This window comes from Corythoichthys intestinalis, chromosome 4, assembly GCF_030265065.1.
Source record: "Corythoichthys intestinalis isolate RoL2023-P3 chromosome 4, ASM3026506v1, whole genome shotgun sequence".
In the NCBI taxonomy this organism is placed as follows: domain Eukaryota; kingdom Metazoa; phylum Chordata; class Actinopteri; order Syngnathiformes; family Syngnathidae; genus Corythoichthys; species Corythoichthys intestinalis.
In genome coordinates, this window is record NC_080398.1 from 46,732,170 (window position 1) to 46,756,530 (window position 24,361).

Here is a 24,361-nt window from a genome sequence, read left to right on the forward strand (position 1 = left end):
AATGCGGACCAGACTCTGACACCGGTCGTACAGGGACCGAACAGCCCTTACCAAAGGGCTCGGTACCCCGTACTCCCGGAGCACCCCCCACAGGACTCCCCTAGGCACACGGTCGAACGCCTTCTCCAAATCCACAAAACACATGTAGACTGGTTGAGCGAACTCCCATGCACCCTCGAGGACCCTGCCGAGGGTGTAGAGCTGGTCCACTGTTCCACGGCCGGGACGAAAACCACACTGCTCCTCCTGAATCCGAGATTCGACTTCCCGACGGACCCTCCTCTCCAGCACCCCTGAATAGACTTTACCGGGGAGGCTGAGGAGTGTGATCCCTCTATAATTGGAACACACCCTCCGGTCCCCCTTTTTAAAAAGGGGGACCACCACCCCGGTCTGCCAATCCAGAGGCACTGTCCCCGATGTCCACGCGATGTTATAGAGGCGTGTCAGCCATGACAGCCCTACAACATCCAGAGCCTTTAGGAACTCTGGGCGAATCTCATCTACCCCCGGGGCCTTGCCACCGAGGAGCTTACCAACCACCTCAGTGACTTCAACCCCAGAGATCGAAGAGCCCACCTCAGAGTCCCCAGACTCTGCTTCCTCAAAGGAATGCGTGTCGGTGGAATTGAGGAGGGCTTCGAAGTATTCTCCCCACCGACTCACGACGTCCCGAGTCGAGGTCAGCAGTACACCATCTTCACTATACACAGTGTTAATGGTGCACTGCTTTCCTCTCCTCAGACGCCAGATGGTGGACCAGAATTTCCTCGAAGCCGTCCGGAAGTCGTTTTCCATGGCCTCACCGAACTCCTCCCATGTCCGAGTTTTTGCCTCGGCGACCGCCGAAGCCGCAGTCCGCTTGGTCAGCCGGTACCTGTCAGCTGCCTCCGGAGTCCCACAGGCCAAAAAGGCCCGATAGGCCTCCTTCTTCAGCTTGACGGCATCCCTTACCCCAGGTGTCCACCAGCGGGTTCGGGGATTGCCGCCACGACAGGCACCAACCACCTTACGGCCACAGCTCCGATCGGCCGCCTCAACAATGGAGGTGCGGAACATGGTCCACTCGGACTCAATGTCCCCCACCTCCCCCGGGACAAGGGAGAAGTTCTGCCGGAGGTGGGTGTTGAAGCCCTTTCTGACAGGGGATTCTGCCAGACATTCCCAGCAGACCCTCACAATACGTTTGGGCCTGCCAGGTCTGACCAGCATCTTCCCCCACCATCGGAGCCAACACACCACCAGGTGGTGATCAGTTGACAGCTCCGCCCCTCTCTTCACCCGAGTGTCCAAAACATGCGGCCGCAAGTCCGATGACACGATCACAAAGTCGATCATCGAACTGCGGCCTAAGGTGTCCTGGTGCCAAGTGCACATATGGACACCCTTATGTTTGAACATGGTGTTCGTTATGGACAATCCGTGACGAGCACAGAAGTCCAATAACAGAACACCGCTCGGGTTCTGATCGGGGGGGCCGTTCCTCCCAATCACGCCCCTCCAGGTCTCACTGTCATTGCCCACGTGAGCGTTGAAGTCCCCCAGCAGAACGAGGGAGTCCCCAGAGGGGGCACTCTCCAGCACACCCTCCAAGGACTCCAAAAAGGGTGGGTACTCTGAACTGCTGTTTGGTGCATAAGCACAAACAACAGTCAGGACCCGTCCCCCCACCCGAAGGCGGAGGGAGGCTACCCTCTCGTCTACTGGGGTAAACCCCAGCGTACAGGCACCAAGCCGGGGGGCAATAAGTACGCCCACACCTGCTCGGCGCCTCTCACCGTGGGCAACTCCAGAGTGGAAGAGGGTCCAACCCCTCTCGAGAGGACTGGTATCGGAACCCAAACTGTGTGTGGAGGAGAGTCCAACTATATCTAGCTGGAACTTCTCTGCCTCACACACCAGCTCGGGCTCCTTCCCCGCCAGAGAGGTGACATTCCATGTCCCAAGAGTTAGCTTCTGTAGCCTGGGGTCGGACCGCCAAGGCCCCCGCCTTTGGCTGCCGCCCAAATTGCTACGCACCCGACCCCTTTGGCCCTTCCCACAGGTGGTGAGCCCATGGGAAGGAGGACCCACGTTGCCTTTTCGGGCTGTGCCCGGCCGGACCCCATGGGAAAAGGCCCGGCCACCAGACGCTCGCCTTCGAGCCCCACCCCCAGGCCTGGCTCCAGAGGAGGGCCCCGGTAACCCGCGTCCGGGCAAGGGAAACTTGGATCCTGTAATTTTCTCCATCATAAGGGGTCTTGTGAGCCATTCTTTGTCTGGCCCCTCACCTAGGACCTGTTTGCCATGGGTGACCCTGCCAGGGGCTTAAAACCCCCAGACAACATAGCTCCTAGGATCATTGGGACACGCAAACCCCTCCACCACGATAAGGTGATGACTCAAGGAGTATTATTGTAACTTTGGCAAGGAAATCGCCAGCTTCCTCAGATTTTTAATCATTTAATTCGGAACTTCTGCAACACAACACGGCTACTGTCCGCCGTAGCCGACGCCAACAACATCAGAACATGAAAAGTGAAAGTAAAAACTCTAACGTACCTCCCTAAAACTCTCGTCAGTCTGTTCAGGAACAGCATGCAAAACACAACCGCCACATTAGAGCCCGAATGGTTACATTATTATTAGTGTTATGTTGGTATTCCTATTTTTATTTATAATTTATTTGGTTTGCTGTGTGTAGTTGCAATTTGTAGTTGTACCTGCCTGCCGTATTATGTCGGGATCCGCAAATGCGGAAACAAAGTTTGACCTCACAACAGAAAAATACACTCACATAACTGCACTAGGTAGCGGAATACAAAACTAAGGCGGCAGACAACCACCTAAGCTGGGGCGAAATAACAAAATACAAGGCTACTCGAAAGTACAAGATAGCGACCAGCAGGGAAATATTTCGGTGCCTTTCCAGTGGATCGCCCGCGTCTTTATACTATTGTTCATGAGCAGGAATTAGCTGCAGTTGCAATGTCAGGAACGCCCCCACAGCTGGCTCTGTAACAACACAAAGTCTCACCAGGAGCAGAACGTGACATTTATGAAGGATTTAGCATAGGTTTTTGGGCTGTGGAACGAATTAATCGAATTTTAATGTATTTTTATGGGAAAATTCCGCTCGTCATACAACAGTAGTTCTTAAAGAGCGGTGCGTGCCCCGCAGGGGGGCGCAGAGAGATGCCGGGGGTGGCACGTGTGACCTCGGGGAACATTCTTTTTTTGCCGTACTCGAATAAAGTGTAGTTGCACATCCCCTCAGTGGGTGGAAGTGGCGCTCTCATTTTTTAACCAAACAAGAGCACACTGCAAAGAGCACTGGAGATATGAAGAGCTAATACGAGGAAATATAATGAAGCGTACGTAGCTTTTGGCTTTGACTTTCAATACAGTGGGAGACAAGGTACTGAGTCTAAAAATTTCGCAGTGGACAACAGGAAGGCAAATCAATTAAGACGTCATTCAATGGCATTAGACCCCAATCACATTGATAACTGTCTTGATTTCTTTTTCAGCGAAAACGTGCCGAATATTGCGAACAATTGTCCCGCTTTGTCAGTGTTACATCAGTAAACCAGTGAGCATTGTTAGCATCATATACAGCAAGGTGCCATACCCCACACCATAGAAAAGGAGCTGATACTACCTGGAGCAAAAATATGAAGTGTTCCTCTGTCCAATGACACTATCATTTGTGTTCTATTATATATGAATTTATTATTATTTATTGATTTTATTACATTTTATTTTTCAATTGGTCAAAAGTTGTACATTGAGTGTATTTTTACAGTTTGGATGTTCATTCATTCATTTTCCATGCCGCTTATTCCTCACGAGGGTCGCGGAGGTGCTGGAGCCTATCCCAGCTAACTTCGGGCAGTAGGCAGGGGACACCCTGAATTGGTTGCCAGCCAATCGCAGGGCACAAGGAGACACACAACCATTCACGCACACACTCACACCTATGGACAATTTAGAGTGTTCAATCAGCCTACCATGCATGTTTTTGGGATGTGAGAGGAAACCGGAGTTCCCGGAGGAAACCCACGCAGGCACGGGGAGAACATGCAAACTCCACACAGGAAGGCCGAAGCCCGGGATTGAACCCTTGATCTCAGAACTATGAGGCAGACGTGCTAACCACTCAGCCACCGTGCCTCCCAGTTTGGATGTGACTTTTTTTTAATTCAAGCAAATTGATGTGCTTTAAGTCTTTTCTGTTACAAACAAAATAATGTTAATAAAGTTATACATCATTGTAAGTTGATCTTATGTTACTTTTTTCCCTTTTACATTGAAAGGACACAATGTTATGCAGTGGTGTGCTTATAATAATAATTTTATAGACAAATGATACTATTTCCATTGGTGGCAGAGAGTTAGGCGGGGGGGGGGGGGGGGGCGAAACATTTCTGTCTTCCTTGGGGGAATGTAACAGAAAATATTTGAGAAGCACTGACATATGACCATTTCGACTTATAACCCAGGTACTGGAACGGATTAAATTTGTATGTAGAGGTACCACTGTATGTACATTTAAAAAAAAAACAATACTCCTTCCTCTGGGCAATTATGTTAACGATGTTGTCCGTCCATTACATTTTTTAAAATTAACGACTGAAACAACTACAGTACAGTTCAATCATTTTGTGTTATATATATGTAATATATTGAGATTCAACTGTCATTTCTTGACAGGTTTATATGAAGCCACATTTTAACTATAACCCGGCCTCAGATAACCTGATTCCTTGTAAAGAGGCGGGCCTTGCCTTCTCTAAGGGAGACATCCTGCACATTGTGAACAAGGAGGACCCCAACTGGTGGCAGGTGAGTTCACGTGTTTTAGTCACTAGCCTTTTTACTTGGTGGTGTTGAATTTGTATTTTCACATGATGCCAACAAGTTGTTTTTTTATGTTTTGTTTTAAGGCACGTAGTGTTGTGGGCGGAGTCACCGGCCTGATCCCCAGTCAGTTTTTAGAGGAGAAGAGAAAAGCATTTGTGAGAAAAGACTGGGATCTGTCAGGTAAAGGTGAGTGTCACCAGCTGTCACGTGCACATGGCCACGCAGCCAAGAACCAACTGATGATTTTTGGGCACACTAAGGGTTGCTTTGTGGAAATCTCTCGGTGAAAAAAAAGAAGAAGAAGAAAATGATGTATCTCATGACAAAGAACGCAGGTATGCGTCACCGTTCAAAAAAAAATTCACACACGAGAATCGGAACTGAGGAAAGGTTGCGCTTGTCTTGAAATCCTCAGAATTTGACCGTTACGAGCTGCAGATCTACGAGGAGGTGGCCAAGATGCCAGCTTTCCAGAGGAAAACGCTGGTTCTAATTGGTGCCCAGGGTGTCGGGAGGCGGAGCCTGAAGAACAGACTCATCGTTATGAATCCTCTGCGATATGGAACCACTGTGCCCTGTGAGTCACTTTTAGTCAACAAATGACAATGACTAAGGACAAGAGTGAGCCATATACGTTTTGGAATTAAGTGTTTTTTTTCTCAGAATTTAATCAAAACATATAGAGTGTACTGACATTTCTGAATAATAATAATATAATTAAGAACCTTTACTTGTGCTGTGATTTTGCAACAACCCTTACAATTAAAATATAGGCCAAATTTAAATTTTCATCAGACAAGCCTTTCCGATGAAAAGTCAACTTTTTTCCCTCCATTTATACTATTATAGTATGTGCTCTTAGACGTTTTGGGTTATAAGCAAATTATAGGACATCTTTTCTTTCAGTATCTTGTATTCTACATCTGTAGACAAAGCTCAAACTTTGGTGTTGATGCTATCACATCAATGACTAATATGAAGACAAGTCCACAACAAAATCTTGTGTGTTATTTAATAAATGCTTCCATTTTTTCTTTTTACATGATAATAAGATGTTGCGGCAATGTGAAGCTTCACTTAACACTTTGTGGTTTTGCATCAGTTCAAGCGCTGTAAGATCATGTTTATGAGGGTAGTAAATATTGTTTAGCTTTAAAGGTTTTTCATATATTTTTTCTTCATTTTGCAACATGTATTCAGTTTTTGTTTATCCTCACAACTGTGGTACCCACACCCGTGCAGTCTGAATTTCTGTCTTTTTTGTTTTTGGCTTTAGTGCGGGGGTCAGCAACCCGTGGCTCTAGAGCCGCATGCGGCTCTTTACCGCTGCCCTCTTGGCTCCCTGGAGCTTTTTCAAAAATATTTGAAAATGGAAAACGACGGAGGAGGGAAATATATTGTTACTGTGCGTTACCATTAGAGGCGTGCAAAATTTCCGATTCTTAGATTATTCGTGATTCGGCCGCGGAAGATTCGAGAACGATTCACAAATATCCTAATTCCGATTATTGAATTATACCAGGTAAAGCGGAAGTAAAACACATTCAGCGCGGTCTTTGGGACGCAATGAGGATCGGACCGAGAGTAAATATCATGTTTAACTCATGCCGCTAGATAAAAAAAACAATAATACCTGACTGCGGCTGACAGCCGCTACAAAAAACGCCCAGTTGCTAGTTGCTACAAACGTATGGCTACAGTAGATATCATATATATGTAGAACTAGATGCAAAATGACAGACGACGTCGGTGTTTGACCATGTATTATTGAACAGAGATGGGAAATGACAGACTTTCCGGCGTACGTAAACAGCCGCCATCTTAAAGCAAGCAGTAGACCTCTCTAGAAGGCTCTGTTGTAGTGAACCTAATTATCTTGTTATCTAAAATACTCCTAAATCGGCAGAATCTTGTCTTGACTCTATCTTTAAATGATGAAATAGTGTTAAAACTTTGACAAAAGTAGACAGAAGGGAAATTATGGAATAACGGGAGCAATTTTAACAACTGTAACAGTTGATTCACAACATTAATTTAATTGAATGTAGTTTAAAGCTGCTGATACAGAATGGGACTGGAGTTTTTTATTTACTGTTATTTTTGTATATTTGTTTACTATTATATGTTAACTTGATACTGATATATTGATACTTGATACTTCTCAGGAAGGCTCTGTTGTAGCGAACCTTCCTAGTGAACCTAAATAACTTTTTATCTAAAATACTCCTAAATCAGCAAAATCTTGACCTGAAACTATCTTTAAATAATGAAACAGTTTTAAAACTTTCACATGTCGAAAGTAGACAGAAGGGAAATAATGCGATAAACGGGAGCAATTTTAACAACTTTAACGGTTGATTCAAAACATTAAATGACTTCCTAACATAGCAAAGGTTACAATCTAGTTATCGCAATATCCGCAATACTCTTGTGTCTAGTTAAGTTTAGGGTAAAGAATTGGGCTAGGGCCGATTGTCCCAAAAATCCTTCGAGCATCACATAGTGTGATAGTTTTTTTTTCTGAATGGAAAAAAAACAAAAACAGTTCAATTCAATCAGTTAATATAAACATATTTGATGTGAAAGACATTATAGAACAGATCATGTAATAACGTGTAAAATATGAAAAGTAACTCCAGTTACTTAACTAATTACTCTTACATTGCTGTAACTGAGTTACTAACTCAATTAGTGCTGCAATGATTAATCGATTTAACTCGAGTAGTTTTTTTTTTCGATGAGAAAAAAAGATTCGAATTCAATTTTGCTGCTTCAAGTATTTGTTTAATTAAAGTGTCGTTGTAATGGTATATTTTGAAAGTGTTTGCATTGAGTTTTATTGATCTGGGTGGATATACTTCCCTCTAGATGGCCTCATTTCACATGGCTAAATCCAGCTGCTTACTGTTAAGACCAACATAAGCAAAGTTGTTGTTTTAGCTAATGTTTTATTTTTAATGCATTCGTAATGTAGTTTATTGGTCTATTCAGCCGTTTTTTTGTGAGAATGTGTCAGAACCATTTGTTAAAAGCATTATAAAAAAAAAAAATTAAATAAAAGTTTGAGGCTCAGGTATTTTAATTTTTCATGTTCCTTATCCGATTACTCGATTATTCGAACTAACTAGTTCCTCTGATTAATCGACTACTACTCATTTACTTTTTGGTAGAAGTAATTTGTAACTATAATTAATTTTTTAAAGTAAGATTAACAACACTGCTTTTAGGTCTATTATTTCACAGATGCATTTAAAGTGTAACCTGCATACTGTCAGAGATGACTGTTTACAAAGTAAGAAAAACATGCAATAGGTATATTTATCAGCCCTAAAGGTCTCTGCAAAAGCTCATCTATATTTCCTTAGCAGTTGAGACACTTCATCAATATTATTGATGATGTGGAACTGCATTTAATATGGTCTTTAGCCAAGAATATGTTCTAATATACCCTTAAGTAACCAAAAATACTTTGTTTTCACCAGTCCCCTTGCATAAAACTACAAAAATGCAATTTAATGAACTTATTAATTGAAAGTGAATGAATTTGCTACTGACTGTTGCATTACTACTGTGACTCTTCACTGTGTCGTGAAGCCACTGAGGGTGCGTCAATAACCTGCAAAGCTTATTTCATTTCATTTTATTTATTTGATATATGTATGTATGTATGTTTATTTGATATGCCGAGTTTATTTTTTGTCGTTATATAACTAAACATATTTTGCAATTTTGGCACAGAGAAAAAGTGGTCATTCTTCTCGTCCCGTTTCTGTCATTTCAGTCACGTCACGCAGTCCAAGAGAAGAAGAGCGAGACGGCCAGAACTACTGTTTTGTGACACGGCATCAGATGGAGCAGGACATTAAGGACAGCCGCTTCCTGGAGCACGGGGAGTACGACGGCAACCTCTACGGTACCAAGATCGACTCCATCCACGAGGTGGTGGCGGCTGGCCGAACCTGTATCCTCGACGTCAACCCCCAGGTGAGCGCCCAGCTCGCCGCGGAACAATTTGACAGCTTTACCTGATATTTACTCGCTTGTGTTTAGGCCTTGAAAGTGCTCAAAACTGCTGAGTTCATGCCCTTTGTGGTATTCATCGCCGCTCCTGAGCTCGACACCTTGAGAGATATGCACAAGGCCGTGGTGGATGCTGGCTTAACAACTAAACTACTTACTGTAAGTTCAACAACGGGAAGTTCAGTTCACCCATTAAACAGTTGGAACCAGAAAAGACAAACTCAAGATCATTTTGGTCCACAGGAGAATGATTTGAAGAAGACAGTGGAGGAGAGCGCCAGAATCCGTCGCGCCTACAGCCACTTCTTTGACCTGACCATTTACAACGACAACCTGGACAAGGCCTTCGACCAGCTGCAGGAGGCTGTAGAGAGACTACTCATAGAGCCGCAGTGGGTCCCGGTCAGCTGGGTCTACTGATGAGGCGCCCCCTTTGATCGGACTGGACTGTGGTTGTCCGGAGCTGCTACACCTGCCATGTGAACGGGGATGCCGCAATGCACACTATGCAAGTCACAGCGCACGGGAAGTGTACTTATTTATTGGCAAACTCTTTTAATATACTCATCAAATTGATTGGGAGTCATTTTGTGTCGGTGTTTTTTAATAGAAATCAATTGGACATGTCCCGTTATTTAATGTTACCCTTGTATGTAAGTTGTCTATTTATTCTATTAAGAAAATGGAGGGCTTGCTTTTTAATGATACCTCACCTCAGTGTTTGCGTTTACTCATCTCATTTTGCCACTATTTGTTGTCATCCTACTAGTAGTCACCACCACTTAATAAGGCTGCTTTTTTTGCCTGTTTTTCGTTAAGTGGAAAGGATCGAATGGAACTAAGAGATAACAATGTGCCCATCATACATTTCCCTTACTATGCCAAGAACAGGTCACATAAATGTAAACATTGATGTTTCTCTCAAACTAACCACGTGGTGCTGCATTTGACTACAAAAAACGTTTTAATTAAACAGGGTGCTGTCTCAATAAAACGTCCCTTTTGATGTGATCCCACTTAAACTGCCAAAACAGATTTACTGACTTAAAAACCATATTTTACTTATATTTCAGATAAGATGTATTTTCCAATGTTGAATAAATGTGTTTTTTAATCTAACCATTCCTGCTTTTTTTTTTTTTTTTTAAATAGAAATGAGACAAATTTAAAAATGCAAAATGTGTACCCAGTGTGTTTATTTTTTTTAAGCAAAAACATTAAGGTGATTTGTAGAGGTTCACAAGATAGAAAAAAGGAAATTTTTTCTTTTATGAGCCATGAGGCTTAGAGATCAACATGCAATCTTTTTGTTAGTTTTAAAGCAACACAAGGTAAGTTTTCAACCTTTATAAAATATTTTTATAACGTGATGTCGACTGACAACTAGTTGAATGAAACTTCTTTTATATATAGAGGGGGGTCTGTATCGCTTTCACCCACACTAACTTTGAGGAGGGTGGTAGGAACCCTGCCACACAAAAAAAACCAACAACAAATGTCCTGACTTTTTTACGGCATGCATCATTTCCCACTTTCCCCATTCATTAAAAATATGGAAGTGTGAATGCTTCTGCGCAAATTCTGCAAATATGGCAGAGCAACAAAAGAGACAAAACGTTTTGTCTAAGGAGGAAAAAAATGGAGGCTACCAGGATACAGACTAAACATTGGTCCGGCTTTCACTCGCTAGCGTGACACCCCCCCACCGAACTCATCAGCGCTGACAAGTCTTTAGACACACCAAGTCACTTGTTAACTGTCATGTGCTATTGTTTAGCCACAACCGGATGGATTACCTTATTACTATTCATCCTTCATACAGCCGCTGGCAACAGAAATGTTGTTTAATCCATCTGCAGGCGACCGGGAGATTGATTTTTGATTAAGTGATGATTTTATGACACTGTGTGGGTGTGTGCTGGTCCTCATGGGAAACGGGAGTCTTCTTTAATGCAAAACACTACTGCTTTTGTCCACCGGCGTCGCTAAAATCGACAAAAACTGAAAAGTAACCTAGTGTTAATTTATACAGTAGTGTAGTGCAAAAGGGTTATGATAAATCAAGGAAGGTTTGACACAAATCAGTAGTCTTTCGAAAAGATGAAACCATGATAAAAGAGCACATTTACTCATGTCGCAGCTAAATGTGAAAGGCGTTTATATTACAGTATAAAAGGTTTTCATGTCTTTTAAGCAGCTTATTTGTTGCTTTTCCCTGCTGATAAATTTCGATGATTGCTCCTCGCAGTAAAAGCGCCTATTTGTAGGGTTATGTTAAACACATTGGGCCAGTGCGTGTAGGCCTCTGAGAGCGATGCACATGATAAGTGGGCGATATCCTGGCTCTTGCAGCTGGTTTATTTGAATCCTCGCTGTGTCACCGTCTCGCAGTAAGCTCACGTCAGATGAGGTGAACAGATGTTCCAAGTTCGCCAACACGTCCTCTGGCAGTGCAGCGACATTTGTGTTGCTCGCTGGTGACTCCCCGCTTCCAGACAAGCACTGTACCTAGAACAGATGTGAAAAAACAATAAAAAACTCATATAAAAACTGTTGTAGTACTTTTGGGATTCTCTTTACAAACCAGAAGCTCTACGATTTTTAACACAGCAGGACTGCTGCAGGCTCTCAGCGCTGCAAGACAATCATGAGTCAGTTCTGTAAAGCAAATACATGGGAAAACACACAATTAGATGAGATTCAAATCATTCACTGAATGTAGAAAGTGAGCAGATTTTTGTTTAAAAACTTGGTTTTGAAAAAAATAACAATTTTCAGATGTCATGCTCACCATCCAGTGCACTCGTAAGGAGGTGCAGAGCACTGAGGAGAGATGCAGAATGCTCAGTCTGTCCCTCTGACCCGCATTCCAACTCTTTCAACATTTCCAGAACAGGCTGGATGCTTTGTTTGTGTGCCTCTGAAATGTCGGCCATGTTTGCGCTCTTATCAACAAGCATCTGGTCCAGCTAAGCGAGACGGACAAAGGAAGACCATAATTATCATAAAGTCAAGTGATCAAGCCATTTGAGTCTTCTCACCACACTCTGAAGAGCACTGAGGGCTGCTTGGTCTTCTATGATTCCTGTCATGATTTTGAGCAGAGAAGCCTTGCTGGTGGCAGGAAGAGATGACAAGAGCTGGAAATGGGCATGCAGATTCTTCAGTTCTGCAAATGTCAACACAAAAAAACCCCATCAAAACAGTCTTTTTGTTAGCAGGTTATTTGGAGTTTTTTGTTTTGTTTTTTATAATAATAATTTGTTGAAAAAAATATTCAGAAATATTTGGGATATTGTGCAAAGTTGAAATAGTGCTGAGGAGAAACATTAAGTGACCTTCTGCAAGTCGGGTGACTTCTGGGTTGTTTGGAACAGAAGCTCCAGTGACACCCACCAGCCCTTTTTGGGTGGGACTGTCCACCTCAAAGCCCCCCTTGTTTGACATCAGACACAGCTCTGTGGGAACACAGGCATTTCAAATCTCATTAGAATATCAGAGACACTTCCCTTTCAGTCCTATTCCAAAAGTGGATCTCATATACAGTTTTACAGCAGCGGAAAAATACATTTCAGAATGAAATTCCTAACTAATTTCTATATTTTAAATTATTTAGATTGTTTTAAAATATTTTTTTTAATAGCGAAAGCTATAATCATATAAATTATGTAAAATAAAAACAGAATTTCTCTGTGTGTGTGTACTCTATATACTATAGTGTATATAAAACTTGTATTTCATTGATGGCATCTCACCATAGTGACCATCCTGCTTCACCTCAAGGTCAATGAGGGCATAGGCCAGGGTGGTGTTTTTGGGAATCTCCATGGTAACGTTGCTATCTTTGCTTAGGCTGCCATTGTCTTTCAGTGACACCTGCACATACAGTAGACACATGTTCAATTTGATGGTCTTCCTAAGACAACAAAATACAGTGGTATGAAAACTATCTGAACCTTTTGGAATTTCTCACATTTCTGCATAAAATCACCATCAAGTGTGATCTGATCTTTGTCAAAATCACACAGGTGAAAATACAGTGTCTGCTTTAACTAAAACCACCCAAACATTTATAGGTTTTCATATTTTAATGAGGATTGCATGCAAAAAATGACAGAAGGGGGGAAAATAAGTAAATGAACCCTCTGCCTAGGGGGACTGAAAGAGCAATTGGAACCAGTTTGTGACCAAACATTTTAAGTCAGGTGTGTGCCCAATCACGGATGAGTGGTTTAAAGCTGCCCTTCCCACTACAAAACACACACCTGGTAAGAGTTGTCTTGATGAGAAGCATTGCCTGATGTGCATCATGGCTCGGTCAAAAAAGCCGTCTGAAGACCTGCGATCAAGGATTGTTTATTTATATAAAGCTGAGAAAGGACACAAAACCATCTCTAAAAGTCTGAATGTTCATTAATCGGCAGTCAAGGAGTGGCCGTCCACCAAAGATGACGCCAAGAGTTCAGCGCAGAATACTGAGAGAGGTAAAAAAGAACCCTAGAGTGACTGCTAAAGACTTACAGAAATAACTGGCACAGTCCAATATCTCTGTGCACACATCAACTATATGTAAAACTATAGCCAAGAATAGTGTTCATGGGAGGACCCCAAAGAGGAAGCCATTGCTGTCCAAAAAAAACATTGTTGCTATTCACAAAAAGGCACTTGGACACTCCACAGACGTTTTGACAAAATATTTTGTGGAATGATGAAACCAAAGTTGAATTGTTTGGGAGTAACACACAGTGTCATGTGTGGAGGAAAAATGGAACAGCTCAACATCAACACATCATCCCCATCGTGAAGCATGGTGGAGCGAGCATCATTAGGGCCTGGACAACTTGCAATCATTAATAGAAGAATGAATTCAAAAGTTGATCAGGATGTTATGCAGGAAAACCGAAGGCCGTCTGTCTGACAGTTGAAGCTTAAATGAGGATGGATGCTGCAACAAGACAACGATCCAAAATACAGAAGTAAATCAACTTCAGAATGGTTTCAGAAGAACAAAATACACGTTCTGGAGTGGTCAAGTCGATGTCCAGACTTGAACCCCATTGAGATGCTGTGGGATGACCAATAGAAAGCGATTCATGCCAGACATCCCAGGAATCTGACTGAACTACAGCAGTTTTATAAAGAAGAATGGGCCAAGATTAGTCCTGATCGATGTGCCAGACTGATCTGCAGCTACAGGAAGTGTCTGGTTGAATTTATAGCTGCCAAAGGGGGACCACAAAATATTAAATGTGATGGTTCACTTACTTATTTTCCACATTCTGTCACTGTTTGCATACTATCCTCATTAAAATATGAAAACCTATAAATATAAGGGTGGTTTTAGTTAAAGCAGACACTGTTTTTTCATCTGTGTGATGTTGACGAAGATCAGATCACATTTGATGCTGATTTTAAGCAGAAATGTGAGACATTCCCATAGGTTCATATACTTTTTCATACCACTGTCAAGCAGTGCTGTTTGTTTGTCAACATACACAGCAAAATCTGTAGAGTTGATTTTTTGGTGTAAATTATTTTAAGTTGATCGGTGTTTATTTGGGTGTTGTTTAAACACTAGCAGTGTTAAGATCGATCTTTGTGCGCTGTCAATTAAGTGAGATGAACACAGACACCCCTGGCAGAGTTAAATGTACTCCTAGCAGAGTTAATCAGCCACACCCAGTTTAAGTGCATGTATGTGTAGGGGTGTCAACATCTGATTACAGGATTAGACATAAAAGTGAACCTGGGACCAATTGCAAAACATCAACATACACAGCGTACTTAAGCCAGTGTTCTTGTGGGTGAAGTGACACCACAACTGTAGTTTTGTCTGTAAATAGGTGGGGTGTGTTTGGTTAAACAAAAGGTGTGTTAAGAAGTGGGTCTGACTCCAATGCTTACTTACTTAAGGGATGTTAAGTCCCTTCTATTACCTATTGTAAGCACCACAGTTAAGTACAATGCCAGTTTGCTCAACTTCCTGCGCTTGACTCTCCCCCCACTCTTCCAGAATCTTAACATAAAAATGAATATTACCAATTAACACTCCTATTGTAAGAGAACAACAGAATTTAGTATTAAAAATGCACTTTCGTGTGTCATAAAACATCACCATGAATGTTAAAAAAAAAAACTGAAAAGGAGTATCATGTTATATATGGTGTAGTATATGGTTGTATATGTTGATTGAATTTCGATCAGTTTCACGCACAGATCACATTTGGAGCGTTTGACTTTCGAGACTCTGAGGCCTGTGTTGAATTGAGTGTTCCTAAAGAAGCAAGTTTATCGATACTGCACATTGAGTAATATGTTTTTAAAAAAATGTCATAAAGATGTTTGTGATTAGTTCCAGTTGGACCTTTGGACTCTTGGGCCCGCAGAGGCTGAGCGTCCCACCACACTCCCCCGCCTGCTGTACCTCCTCGATGACACTACAAGGCTGGCTGGTCACAATGCGCTCTTTGACCACACCGAACACCTGGCGTTTCTTCTTAGTCTGCTTGATCAGACTGTGGGACATGTCTATAAGACTGGGGACAATACAATAAAATTCAGTAAAGTTGACATGAACCCTTTCAGGCACAGTGGTTACTACGGTGAACATTTTTTTTCAAAAGTTGCTTTCTCCTCTATCAGGGGTCTCAAAACTCAATTTAATGAGGGGTTAACTGGAAATAAGAGTCAGGGCTGCATCAGAGTCCCAAAAAAGGGACTAATGTTGCTGATTTACTCTGGATAACTTCTTAGTATGAAAACCACCGAAAGTTATCTTTCGTTTAACTCATTCACGGCCAGGCCCAGGTCACAGATATGCATTGTGGTAGTCAGTAAGAGAGGGAAATTAAAATTGATAACACCATTGATGGCAATTGACGTCCAGTGTATTTCAGTCAATTGCCGTCAATGGTGACCAAAGAGTTTAACTATGTGAGATCGCAAGAAATTTATTAAAAAAATTCCAAGAGGCAAAATACACACAGGCCACACTTATTTGAATGTATGCCTTAATTCTTCGTTTTTCCCAATGGCGTACCGCACGCAGGCTATTTTTAGACCGTGACATCGCATCGTAAAGCGGAAGTAAAGCCGAAGTGGGACATTATAGACCCGCCCTCGAATAGACCCAACGTAAAAAGTGCTACTTTTCTCCGGTAATCTTTCAAAAACGAACATGCCGATCACGCATTGCTTTTTTGGAACTTGTAGAAACGACTCTAGACATTACGACACATGAAGGATGTTTTCTTTATACGTTTCCGGATACCAATAACTCGAGAGGAAAAAATGTGAAGACCGAATCAACTTGCGCGGACTTTAACACCAGCTCGGCGAATCCATTCACGTTTCATATGCAGTAAACATTATGTTGGGTTGGCATGGTCTTTCAGAGGACAAAGCGGTAAGCCATTTTTATATTTTTAACTTATTTTTTTAGCGTAACGTTGTGCCGTACTGCTTCTGTCTGACAATGAATGACCTGAAAAGAATTACAATGGTATCTGACTGCCACTGTTACCGTTTCTGTTATATATATAAAAAACAACTTTAGTAAGGGGGAAGTGTAAATAAATTATAGGATTAAGATGTGTTATCAATGAAAAAATTAAGTGTTCATTGGCTGTCACTGAGTAGCATTTGCGATCGCTACACAAAGCTGACTAAATTACCCCCAAGAACGGTAAGAGACATAGGACAACCAGAGGATATATAAGAAAGACAGGGCTGATGGTAAAGGATAGCTCGTTGAAACAGGAGAATGTTATTGTCAGTCGCGTCGATAAAAAAGCTAAAGCTATGCTTAGGTCGGCTCGTTTTTTTCGTCTTTTTCAGCCTTCGACACTAAAGCCATCTCTTTAACTGAACATTTTTATGTTCTTCCACATCTTTGCCAGTGAATTTGGCACCAGGCACATCATTTTCGGAGAGAACTGGTAGGTTTAACGATGTAAACATCTCCTTCGTACACGATTTCCATTCATTTCCCATTAGGGACAAACGGTGGCTTGTCCTTACTTAGCAACAGTAGCTAATGGCACGAATATTAATGAGCGGAAGTGCTTGCGGTACGCCATTGAGTACAATTTGTTTTAATTTATTTTTTAAAGATTTAATTTCTTTGATTTTGTTTTATTTAGAATAAAATTTTATTGCTCGTGTTTTTTTAAATTTATGTTTTATTATTTAGATAATTTATTTTTTAAAAATCCTTCAATTAATTAATTAATTTTATTTAAAATTATGTTAAAAATATATATTTAAATTTCTCATTGCAAAATATGTGTATATTTTTGTAATAATTACTAATACTAGATGTCAAATGGGGTCCGCAAAATATTGTCCTGCAGGCCATAGTTTTGAGACCACTGTCCTATAAAAATGTAAGAAAACCATTAAAAAAAAAAAAAAAACGTGCATGGAAGGGTTAAATTGAAATACTGTCCTCGAAAAACCATTATAAAATAAAACTTGTGATCCATTTAACAACAGTTCACAATTAATCACTATTTTTTCTCCTGTTTAAAAATTGTATAGATTTCTTTTGAAAGCAGACATGCATTATAGCATTGTTTAGACAAAAATGACATTCAAGAGAACACATTGAAGGAAGCAAACCTTTTTTTAGAGTCTTGCAGTAGCTTGCGCACATCCACTTCGTCTTTCTTCAAACTGCCAAATGAGAACTGCAGTTTGGATGAGTCTTTTCCCTCTGCGTTCACGTTTGAGTGGATGAAAGTGGCATCCATCGACCCTTGAATGTTGTCACCATATGTCCCATTGTATTTGATGAAGTCTATCTCTGTTAAAACTACAGACAGATATTTATCAGTTCAACTAGCAATAAACAAAATTTCACAAGTACGGTAAGTAAAACAAAACAACTGCTTTAGATCAAGAAATATGAATATGATGTACTTAAGTCAGGTCCAAGCTGTTTTAATAAAAGGTCCCTAACATTCTTTCGTCAAAAGATATAATAACACCATTTATCGCCACTTTGATTGAATTCATTGTGCTTTGGAGAGTATTCTTTCTCATGAAATGTAAAGGACTATTTGTTACCTTGTCACGATTATTCGTAGTGCTCAATTTTTTTTAATGGTTGCAAATTAAGGCTGCAACAACTAATCGATTAAATAGATTAATAAATTAGTTACCAAGAATTTGATAATCCATTTTTGCCGGCAGCTATGAGCGGTCCCGTTTGGGTCATTGTTTGTGTATAACGTGAGGCTACGGGCGCCATTGATTTGAGTATGAGAGAGAGAGTTCACAGTGTCGAGAGTCAGTCTGTCTTTTGTGTTGTTAGATCCAGTGTGCCTCCGACAGAGGTGAGTAAATGAAGCCAATTCTATTGTTTGTATTCTTTGTTGACAAGACGTTAATCCTTAGCGATTATGCTAAACAGTGTCTTAAGTGCCTGTTTGTATTGTGTTTTGGAGAAGCATATTACCACTTGAGTTATTGTTAGATGGTAAAGTTGTCTCATTTCTTTTTTTAAATAAAGAAACCACACACATAAACCCATTCATATAACAGCTTCGAGTCTCCTTTTAACACAAACTACCATTCAAACTGTAAATTGCCATACAAGAGAGTGTGCTTTGAAATTGGGTATGGATTGTATTTATGAACAACTGTTTTATATAGAAAGCAGATTCATTACAGGCTGCCTCCTCCTTATTGGATTTTGTTGTTTAGTTTGTTTAAAGAAAAATACATGAGTCATTGACACGATTTATATTGGCACTTTGCTTACAAGAAAAAAAGCTCAATCAGCAGCACTTAAAAATTTTTTTTATTTTTTTATTTTTTACAATTTTCTTGAACAGGACTTTTGTCTGAGTTGTGTACTGAGAAAATCCTTTTTATGTTTTGTACTCCAAACCTTTATTATAAACTTAAACCAGTTTTATGTACTTTAGGGCTGCAGCTATCAAATATTTTAGTAGTCGATTGATCGATGGACTAGTTAGTTCGAATAATCGAGTAATCGGATAAGGAACATGAAAATTTAAAATACCTGAGCTGACCCTCAAACGGTATAATTTTTATTTTATTTTTTTTAAATGAGGATCTATGTACAACAAAAGAACAATTGGCTAACTTACATTGAAAAAGTCCGCTAGCTTAAATGATATAAAATGCTAAAGTTTTTTTTTTTTTTTTTTACAATGCTCTTAACAAATGATTCAGACACATATTCCCAGAAAAAAACAGCTAAATATACCTACTGTATAAACTAAATTGTGACTGCATTGAAAAACATTAGCTCAAACAAAAACTTAGCTTACGTTGGTCTTAATGGGGAGCAGTTGGATTCAGCCATGTGAAAAGAGGCAGACCAGAGGGCAGTATATCCACCCTAATCAATGAAACTAAATGCAAATGCTTTCAAAATAAACCATTACAACGCCACTTTATTTAAACAAATACTCGAAGCAACAAAATTTAATTCGAATATTTTTTTGCTAATCGAATACTCGAGTTAATCGAATAATTGTTGTAGCACTAATGTACTTAAAACTGTACAATTGTAGACTACGGTTAAGTCAGGATGCTATAATGGAAATTTATTTTTGAAGGAAATAGTCATCTATTTTGTTTTAATTATTAATTACAACATGCCTAAGACAACTTCAAGTTAAATTGTGAAGGTAACTGAAAAAAAGTGACATTTATATGATTAATCGTTTAATCATCCGGTCAATCGATTGTAAAAAGAACAGTTTTTTTTGCAGCCCTACTGCAAATGGATGTTACTTGGGTGAAGCCAATACAGGTTTATGTCCATCTTTTAGAAATAAATAAAAAGGGCTAACTTGATTGTTTAATTTCACACTTGAGTTTCAAATATAATAAATGAGTTTCAATACGTAAGTCATGGCTTATTGATACTAATGTTTAAAGCCCACCATGGTATTTTAACACAATGCAAATAATTACAAAGTAATTTGTTTACCTGGAGTGATAGGCGTGTCTCCTGTGAGAATGTCATTGAGGGTGAAGTCAGTGGGAATATATTTGGGCTTCTGCCAGCACCAGAAACGTTTTTGGCTCACCACCACAGTGAGTAGAGTAATGGAGTCGTTGAGGCTTCTCACTGGGATCAACAAACCACCGGGGTCCACCTCATCCACAAAGTTCCTGGTGGCTGTGGCAAACATCTCCCCGTCCGGAAGGTGTTCGGAGAGACGAATAGTCCGCCCAAGAGCTCGGACACGCCTTCATAACAAAAGGAACTTATCTTATTGTCTGCCATTGGTAGCAATAGACGTCAAATCAGTTAGTGGTTATTGGTGAGTGATGTTTCAATCAGTAGCTGTTATAGGATTTTTCTGAAACAGGGGCCAAGAAGGCGCCACATGTAAACCATGTAAAAACAAATCCATATTTGTTTTTGTCAACAAGGCAACATGCATATTATCCTGCATGAGGCAGTATGAACATCAGCAACGTTTTTAATAATTTGTATTTAATCATACTGTGTGCAAGTACATAAGGATACAATACATGGAACAATAATTATAATCACTTTTTTGAAAAGCCATTTTAAACACGAAAACCATCTTTAATTTTACATAATTTTTTTCATCTTTGAAGCCTCGTCACGCTGTTATGTCACCCACTTGCTAGTTGGTCTCATTTGAAAGTGTGGAAGTTGAGGGCCACACCTGTTTTTACTTGAAGTCAATCGTCCAAGTAAAACAGGGATAATGTCATTTGAGTTTTATAGCTTTATCGCACTCATAAATAAGCATTAAAACGCTGCATGGACCATGTGTTTATGGCCATATTTCCTTTTTTCAAAACCGAAAGCACCATGAAAGACTACATATCCCAGGAGCTGTTGTGAGGTCAAGGAGGACAAACCTAAAGTGAATATTTTTAATAAATTGCTGAGCGAGGCGCCACATAAGGAAAGGGAGGCAAGGGAGCGAGCAACGGCAAGTTGGATTGAGCGAGCGACTTTGAAACGTGCGGAATGAATCGAAAACTAAATTTAGCGCAAGCTAATGCATTATTTCATCAACTCAAGGAAGAGGATGACCCGGATTTGTCTTTGTTTTCTTCGGAAGAGTCGGCGAGTTGGGAAGAGTGGGCTTTGTGACGTTGTGTCTGACGTAGCTCTGTATCCTGTTCAAGAAGAAACGGATTCGAATGTCTGAAAAAAAAAAAGAACTGAACTAGTTTATTGCCAATATTTTTTAAATGACTTTTTTCAATGTTATATTTGATTTTTTTTCTTCACTATCAAACTTTTCAATTTGTATATACAGTAGATGTGTGTGTTCGAGAAGCTTGATTGCATGTATATACTTTTGATGAAAAGATGGGAAGGCCAAAAACGCCTATGACCATACCTGCTGTTTGTGTTGAATTGTCAAATATAAAACCATTCAGTCTTATTTTTCTGTTGAATGTTTATCCTAACGAGTTGAATAAATATTATCAAGCTTCAAAACGGTTGGTCGAACATGTTTGGTTGTTAATAGGACATCAACATTACAAATTTTGACAAAAGATTTTGGGTCCAAAATGTTGATTATAATTGGTCTGTGACGAAAACAATAGTTTGGACATGAAGGTTATGGTGTCTTGAAACAAGGGACCCAACCTGGCCATTGTGAACAATGTTTCTTTGAAATATAAAGGCAACATCAAAGGCATACGAATTCGGCCAAAATGGGCTTAAGGTGCTAAAGGGTATCCTGTGTGCCTGTACATACAATACATGGAACAATACTTTTAATTACTTTGAAAAGTCATTTTAAACACGAAAAGCAGCATTAATATTAAACATACTCTAGAAACAATATCTCATTTTCTCTCACTTCAGAAAAGAAGGATTCGCTGATTGCCAAGCTTTGTGCTAAAATAGGAACAGGGGCACTTCAGAGGCCATTCAAATAGCGTACCGCACGAAAGCTATTTTTAGACCGTGACGTCACAACGACGTAAAGCGGAAGTTGGACATAGACACGCTCTCGCATGCAAACCATTATATTTCTGCTAGTTTTTCTGGTAATCTTTCAAAAACAAACATGTCGATCAAACACTGCTACTATGGAACTTGTAGAAACGACTCTAGACATTACGACCGTTCACATTTGAAAGATGTTTTCTTCATACGTTTCCCGAAAACAAAGACTCAAAGAAAAAAAAAAAAACAATGGATCAGCTAGCGCGGACGTCCGAAAGACCAGTTTAATGCCAGCAAGTTGAAGTTATTCACATTCATATGCAGTAAAAATTTTGTTGTGGGTCATGGTCTTACAAATGACAATCCCGACCCATCGTCTGCCACAGTGTCCCCCGAAGAGGTACGCCATTTTTATATTTTAACTTATTGTTTAGCGTGGCGTTTTGCTGTGCTGCTTCTGTCTGACAATGAATGACCTGAGTGAGTGGTATCTCACTGCCACTGTTGTTAACTTTTCTGTTGTAAAGAAACAACTTTACTAAGAGGGAAGTGTAAATAAATTGATAGAATTAAGATTTGTTATTAGTGGAAAAAAAAAAAAAAGTGTTCGTTCGCTGTCACTGAGTAGCAATTGCGATTGTTACACAAAACTAACAATATAAATTACCCCAAGAACGGTCAGAGACGTAAGACAACCAGATGGCATTTGCGATCGCTACACAAAACTAACAATATAAATTACCCCCAAGAACGGTCAGAGACGTAAGACAACCAGAGGATATAATATGAAAGAAAGACAGGGCATATGGGGTAAAGGATAGCTTGTTGAAACAGGAGAACGTCATTGTCAGTGGCGTAAGGAAAAGGGTGTGGATCAGCTCGGCTTTTTTTCAGCCCTCGACACTCAAGCCATCTCTTTAACTATACATTTGTATGTTCTTCCACATCCTTACCAATTAATTTGGCACCACGGACATCATTTTTGGACAGAATTGGTAGGTTTATCTCTGTAAACATCTCCTCCGTACACTATTTCCATTCATTTACTATTGGGGACAAATGGGAGCGTGTCCCCCCTTAGCAACAGTTGCTAACGTCATGAATATTAATGAACGGAAGTGACGAGTAGCGTGCGGTAGGCCATTAGAGGTGGGGCCAGTGCCCCTTTGGCCCCACCCCTAAAAGCGCCACTGAATGCCTGTGACTGCGACAGACATTGAACTTATTTTGACGACTTGGAAGGACAAATAAACGAACGTTCAAAATGAATTAGACGTCAATAACAACCACTGAATTGCAGCAAATGAGTGCACTGTGAGAGTTAAAAGAAAAACAACAAATTTATTTTTAATTACTTGTTGGTCTGTTTCACTAATTTCGGGGTTGTTAGTGTTGGTACGCCGAAGGTAATGGGTGGTCAATTTTGGAGATGATCTGGTTCGTTTATCGCTGTCAATGGCAGCCAATAAGTTGCACACGTATTATAAACATATTCGAAGCCCACATCGTCAATGTGCGCAAAAGGGTTCATGAAGACATTTCTTCATCCGTTCACGAGAACAATGGATACCAGCAAGCAGCTCCAAGAACAGCGATTTATCAAAAAAATCGGATAAAACATACGGAAAGTACATGAAGTTACCGTTTTCACCGAGCCGTCGTGAACGTAACCCCAGTCGAGACACCTTTTGAGAAGACAATCATTCAGAACGCCTAACAAACTCACTAAGACTGTCGATAAACAAGGAGAGGTCTCCTGTCACAATAAGACACACCCCGGAAGCAGCAGAAAACAGCACGTTTTTACTTTTTAAAATTTAAATTGAAAAGAAAAACCTATGTAATTACATACATGAACTATTAAACAATACTTCGCATTTCGATTAAATAGAATAAACATACACGCATGCTGTGTTAATTCGATCAATTTTAATAGTACACTTTTCAATCCCTTGCACTTTTGCAACATAATTTGGACTCCACACATAGTAAGACTCCACAAGAGGGAAGCATCGCAGCATTTATTTGAGCTGACACGGCACAGTTTGAAAACTCAGTTTGGACAGCAACCGAGCTGCAGGTGGAATCAAAGGCGCGTTGGATGAGGTGGACAAATCAATCAAGAGTGATGCTTGCTACAGGCCAGCTCCTCTCATTTGCATCATTCACAAACTCCACATGAATAATTAGCACTGTTAATGTCAATTCTTAAAACCCCTAAAGGGTCAGAAACAATTTGGGATAACTGAAATTTTTAAAAACCCCATAAAGACCATCACATAGATGAACTTCAGATTTTGTGCCTAAATAATCCAAAATATTGATTAGAATTGTCATTATTATTTTCATTATTAATGAATAAATACAATTCTACATTAATAAAATGTTAGTAAAAACAAAATTCATGAAATTTAAATGACTAACAACAGAAATAAACTGGTTGTAGCCTCAAACAACACTAAAGTGGTACCTCGACATACGATCGCTTCGAAAAGCGATCTTTTCGACATCCGACGTAAAATTTGACTAGCTATTTTGTTTCTACATCCGACGACATGCTCGAAATACGCC

General features: G+C 40.3%; 2 protein-coding genes across 4 annotated transcripts in view; one reads left to right on the forward strand and one right to left on the reverse strand.

Moving 5' to 3' along the window:
• The window catches only part of LOC130914983 (protein PALS2-like), a 26,267-nt gene extending 16,286 nt beyond the window's left edge, over positions 1-9,981 (forward strand). For both annotated transcript variants that reach the window (XM_057834604.1, XM_057834603.1), the window contains exons 8-14: positions 4,693-4,824; positions 4,926-5,028; positions 5,103-5,177; positions 5,258-5,419; positions 8,624-8,826; positions 8,893-9,021; positions 9,106-9,981. In XM_057834604.1, the coding sequence (XP_057690587.1) occupies positions 4,693-4,824; positions 4,926-5,028; positions 5,103-5,177; positions 5,258-5,419; positions 8,624-8,826; positions 8,893-9,021; positions 9,106-9,282 (981 nt within the window). In that variant the 3' untranslated portion in view covers positions 9,283-9,981. The remainder of the gene's footprint in view (positions 1-4,692; positions 4,825-4,925; positions 5,029-5,102; positions 5,178-5,257; positions 5,420-8,623; positions 8,827-8,892; positions 9,022-9,105) is intronic.
• LOC130914984 (gasdermin-E-like) lies at positions 8,191-23,561 on the reverse strand. Of its 2 annotated transcripts, none has more exons than XM_057834606.1 (10): positions 23,433-23,561; positions 19,829-20,091; positions 17,482-17,674; positions 15,287-15,398; positions 12,618-12,738; positions 12,201-12,320; positions 11,904-12,031; positions 11,654-11,831; positions 11,447-11,520; positions 8,191-11,370 (listed from the first exon to the last, which is right to left on the reverse strand). In XM_057834606.1, the coding sequence occupies exons 2-10, from the start codon at positions 20,031-20,033 to the stop codon at positions 11,137-11,139; spliced, it is 1,365 nt and encodes a 454-aa protein (XP_057690589.1). In that variant the 5' UTR covers positions 20,034-20,091; positions 23,433-23,561; the 3' UTR covers positions 8,191-11,136. The 2 variants fall into 2 exon arrangements, with proteins under 2 accessions (XP_057690589.1, XP_057690588.1); XM_057834605.1 differs by having other exon boundaries at positions 8,762-11,370; positions 15,227-15,398.
• Positions 23,562-24,361: the final 800 nt, after the last annotated feature.

Excerpts from the sequence above, each read along its gene's own strand:
- LOC130914984 (XM_057834605.1), bottom strand. The coding sequence starts at position 20,033 with ATGTTTGCCACAGCCACCAGGAACTTTGTGGATGAGGTGGACCCCGGT. Across the intron at positions 17,675-19,828 it reads AGACACGCCTATCACTCCAG|TTTTAACAGAGATAGACTTC; the intron begins GTAAACAAATTA and ends ATCTGTCTGTAG. Across the intron at positions 12,321-12,617 it reads GAAGCAGGATGGTCACTATG|AGCTGTGTCTGATGTCAAAC; the intron begins GTGAGATGCCAT and ends GTGTTCCCACAG.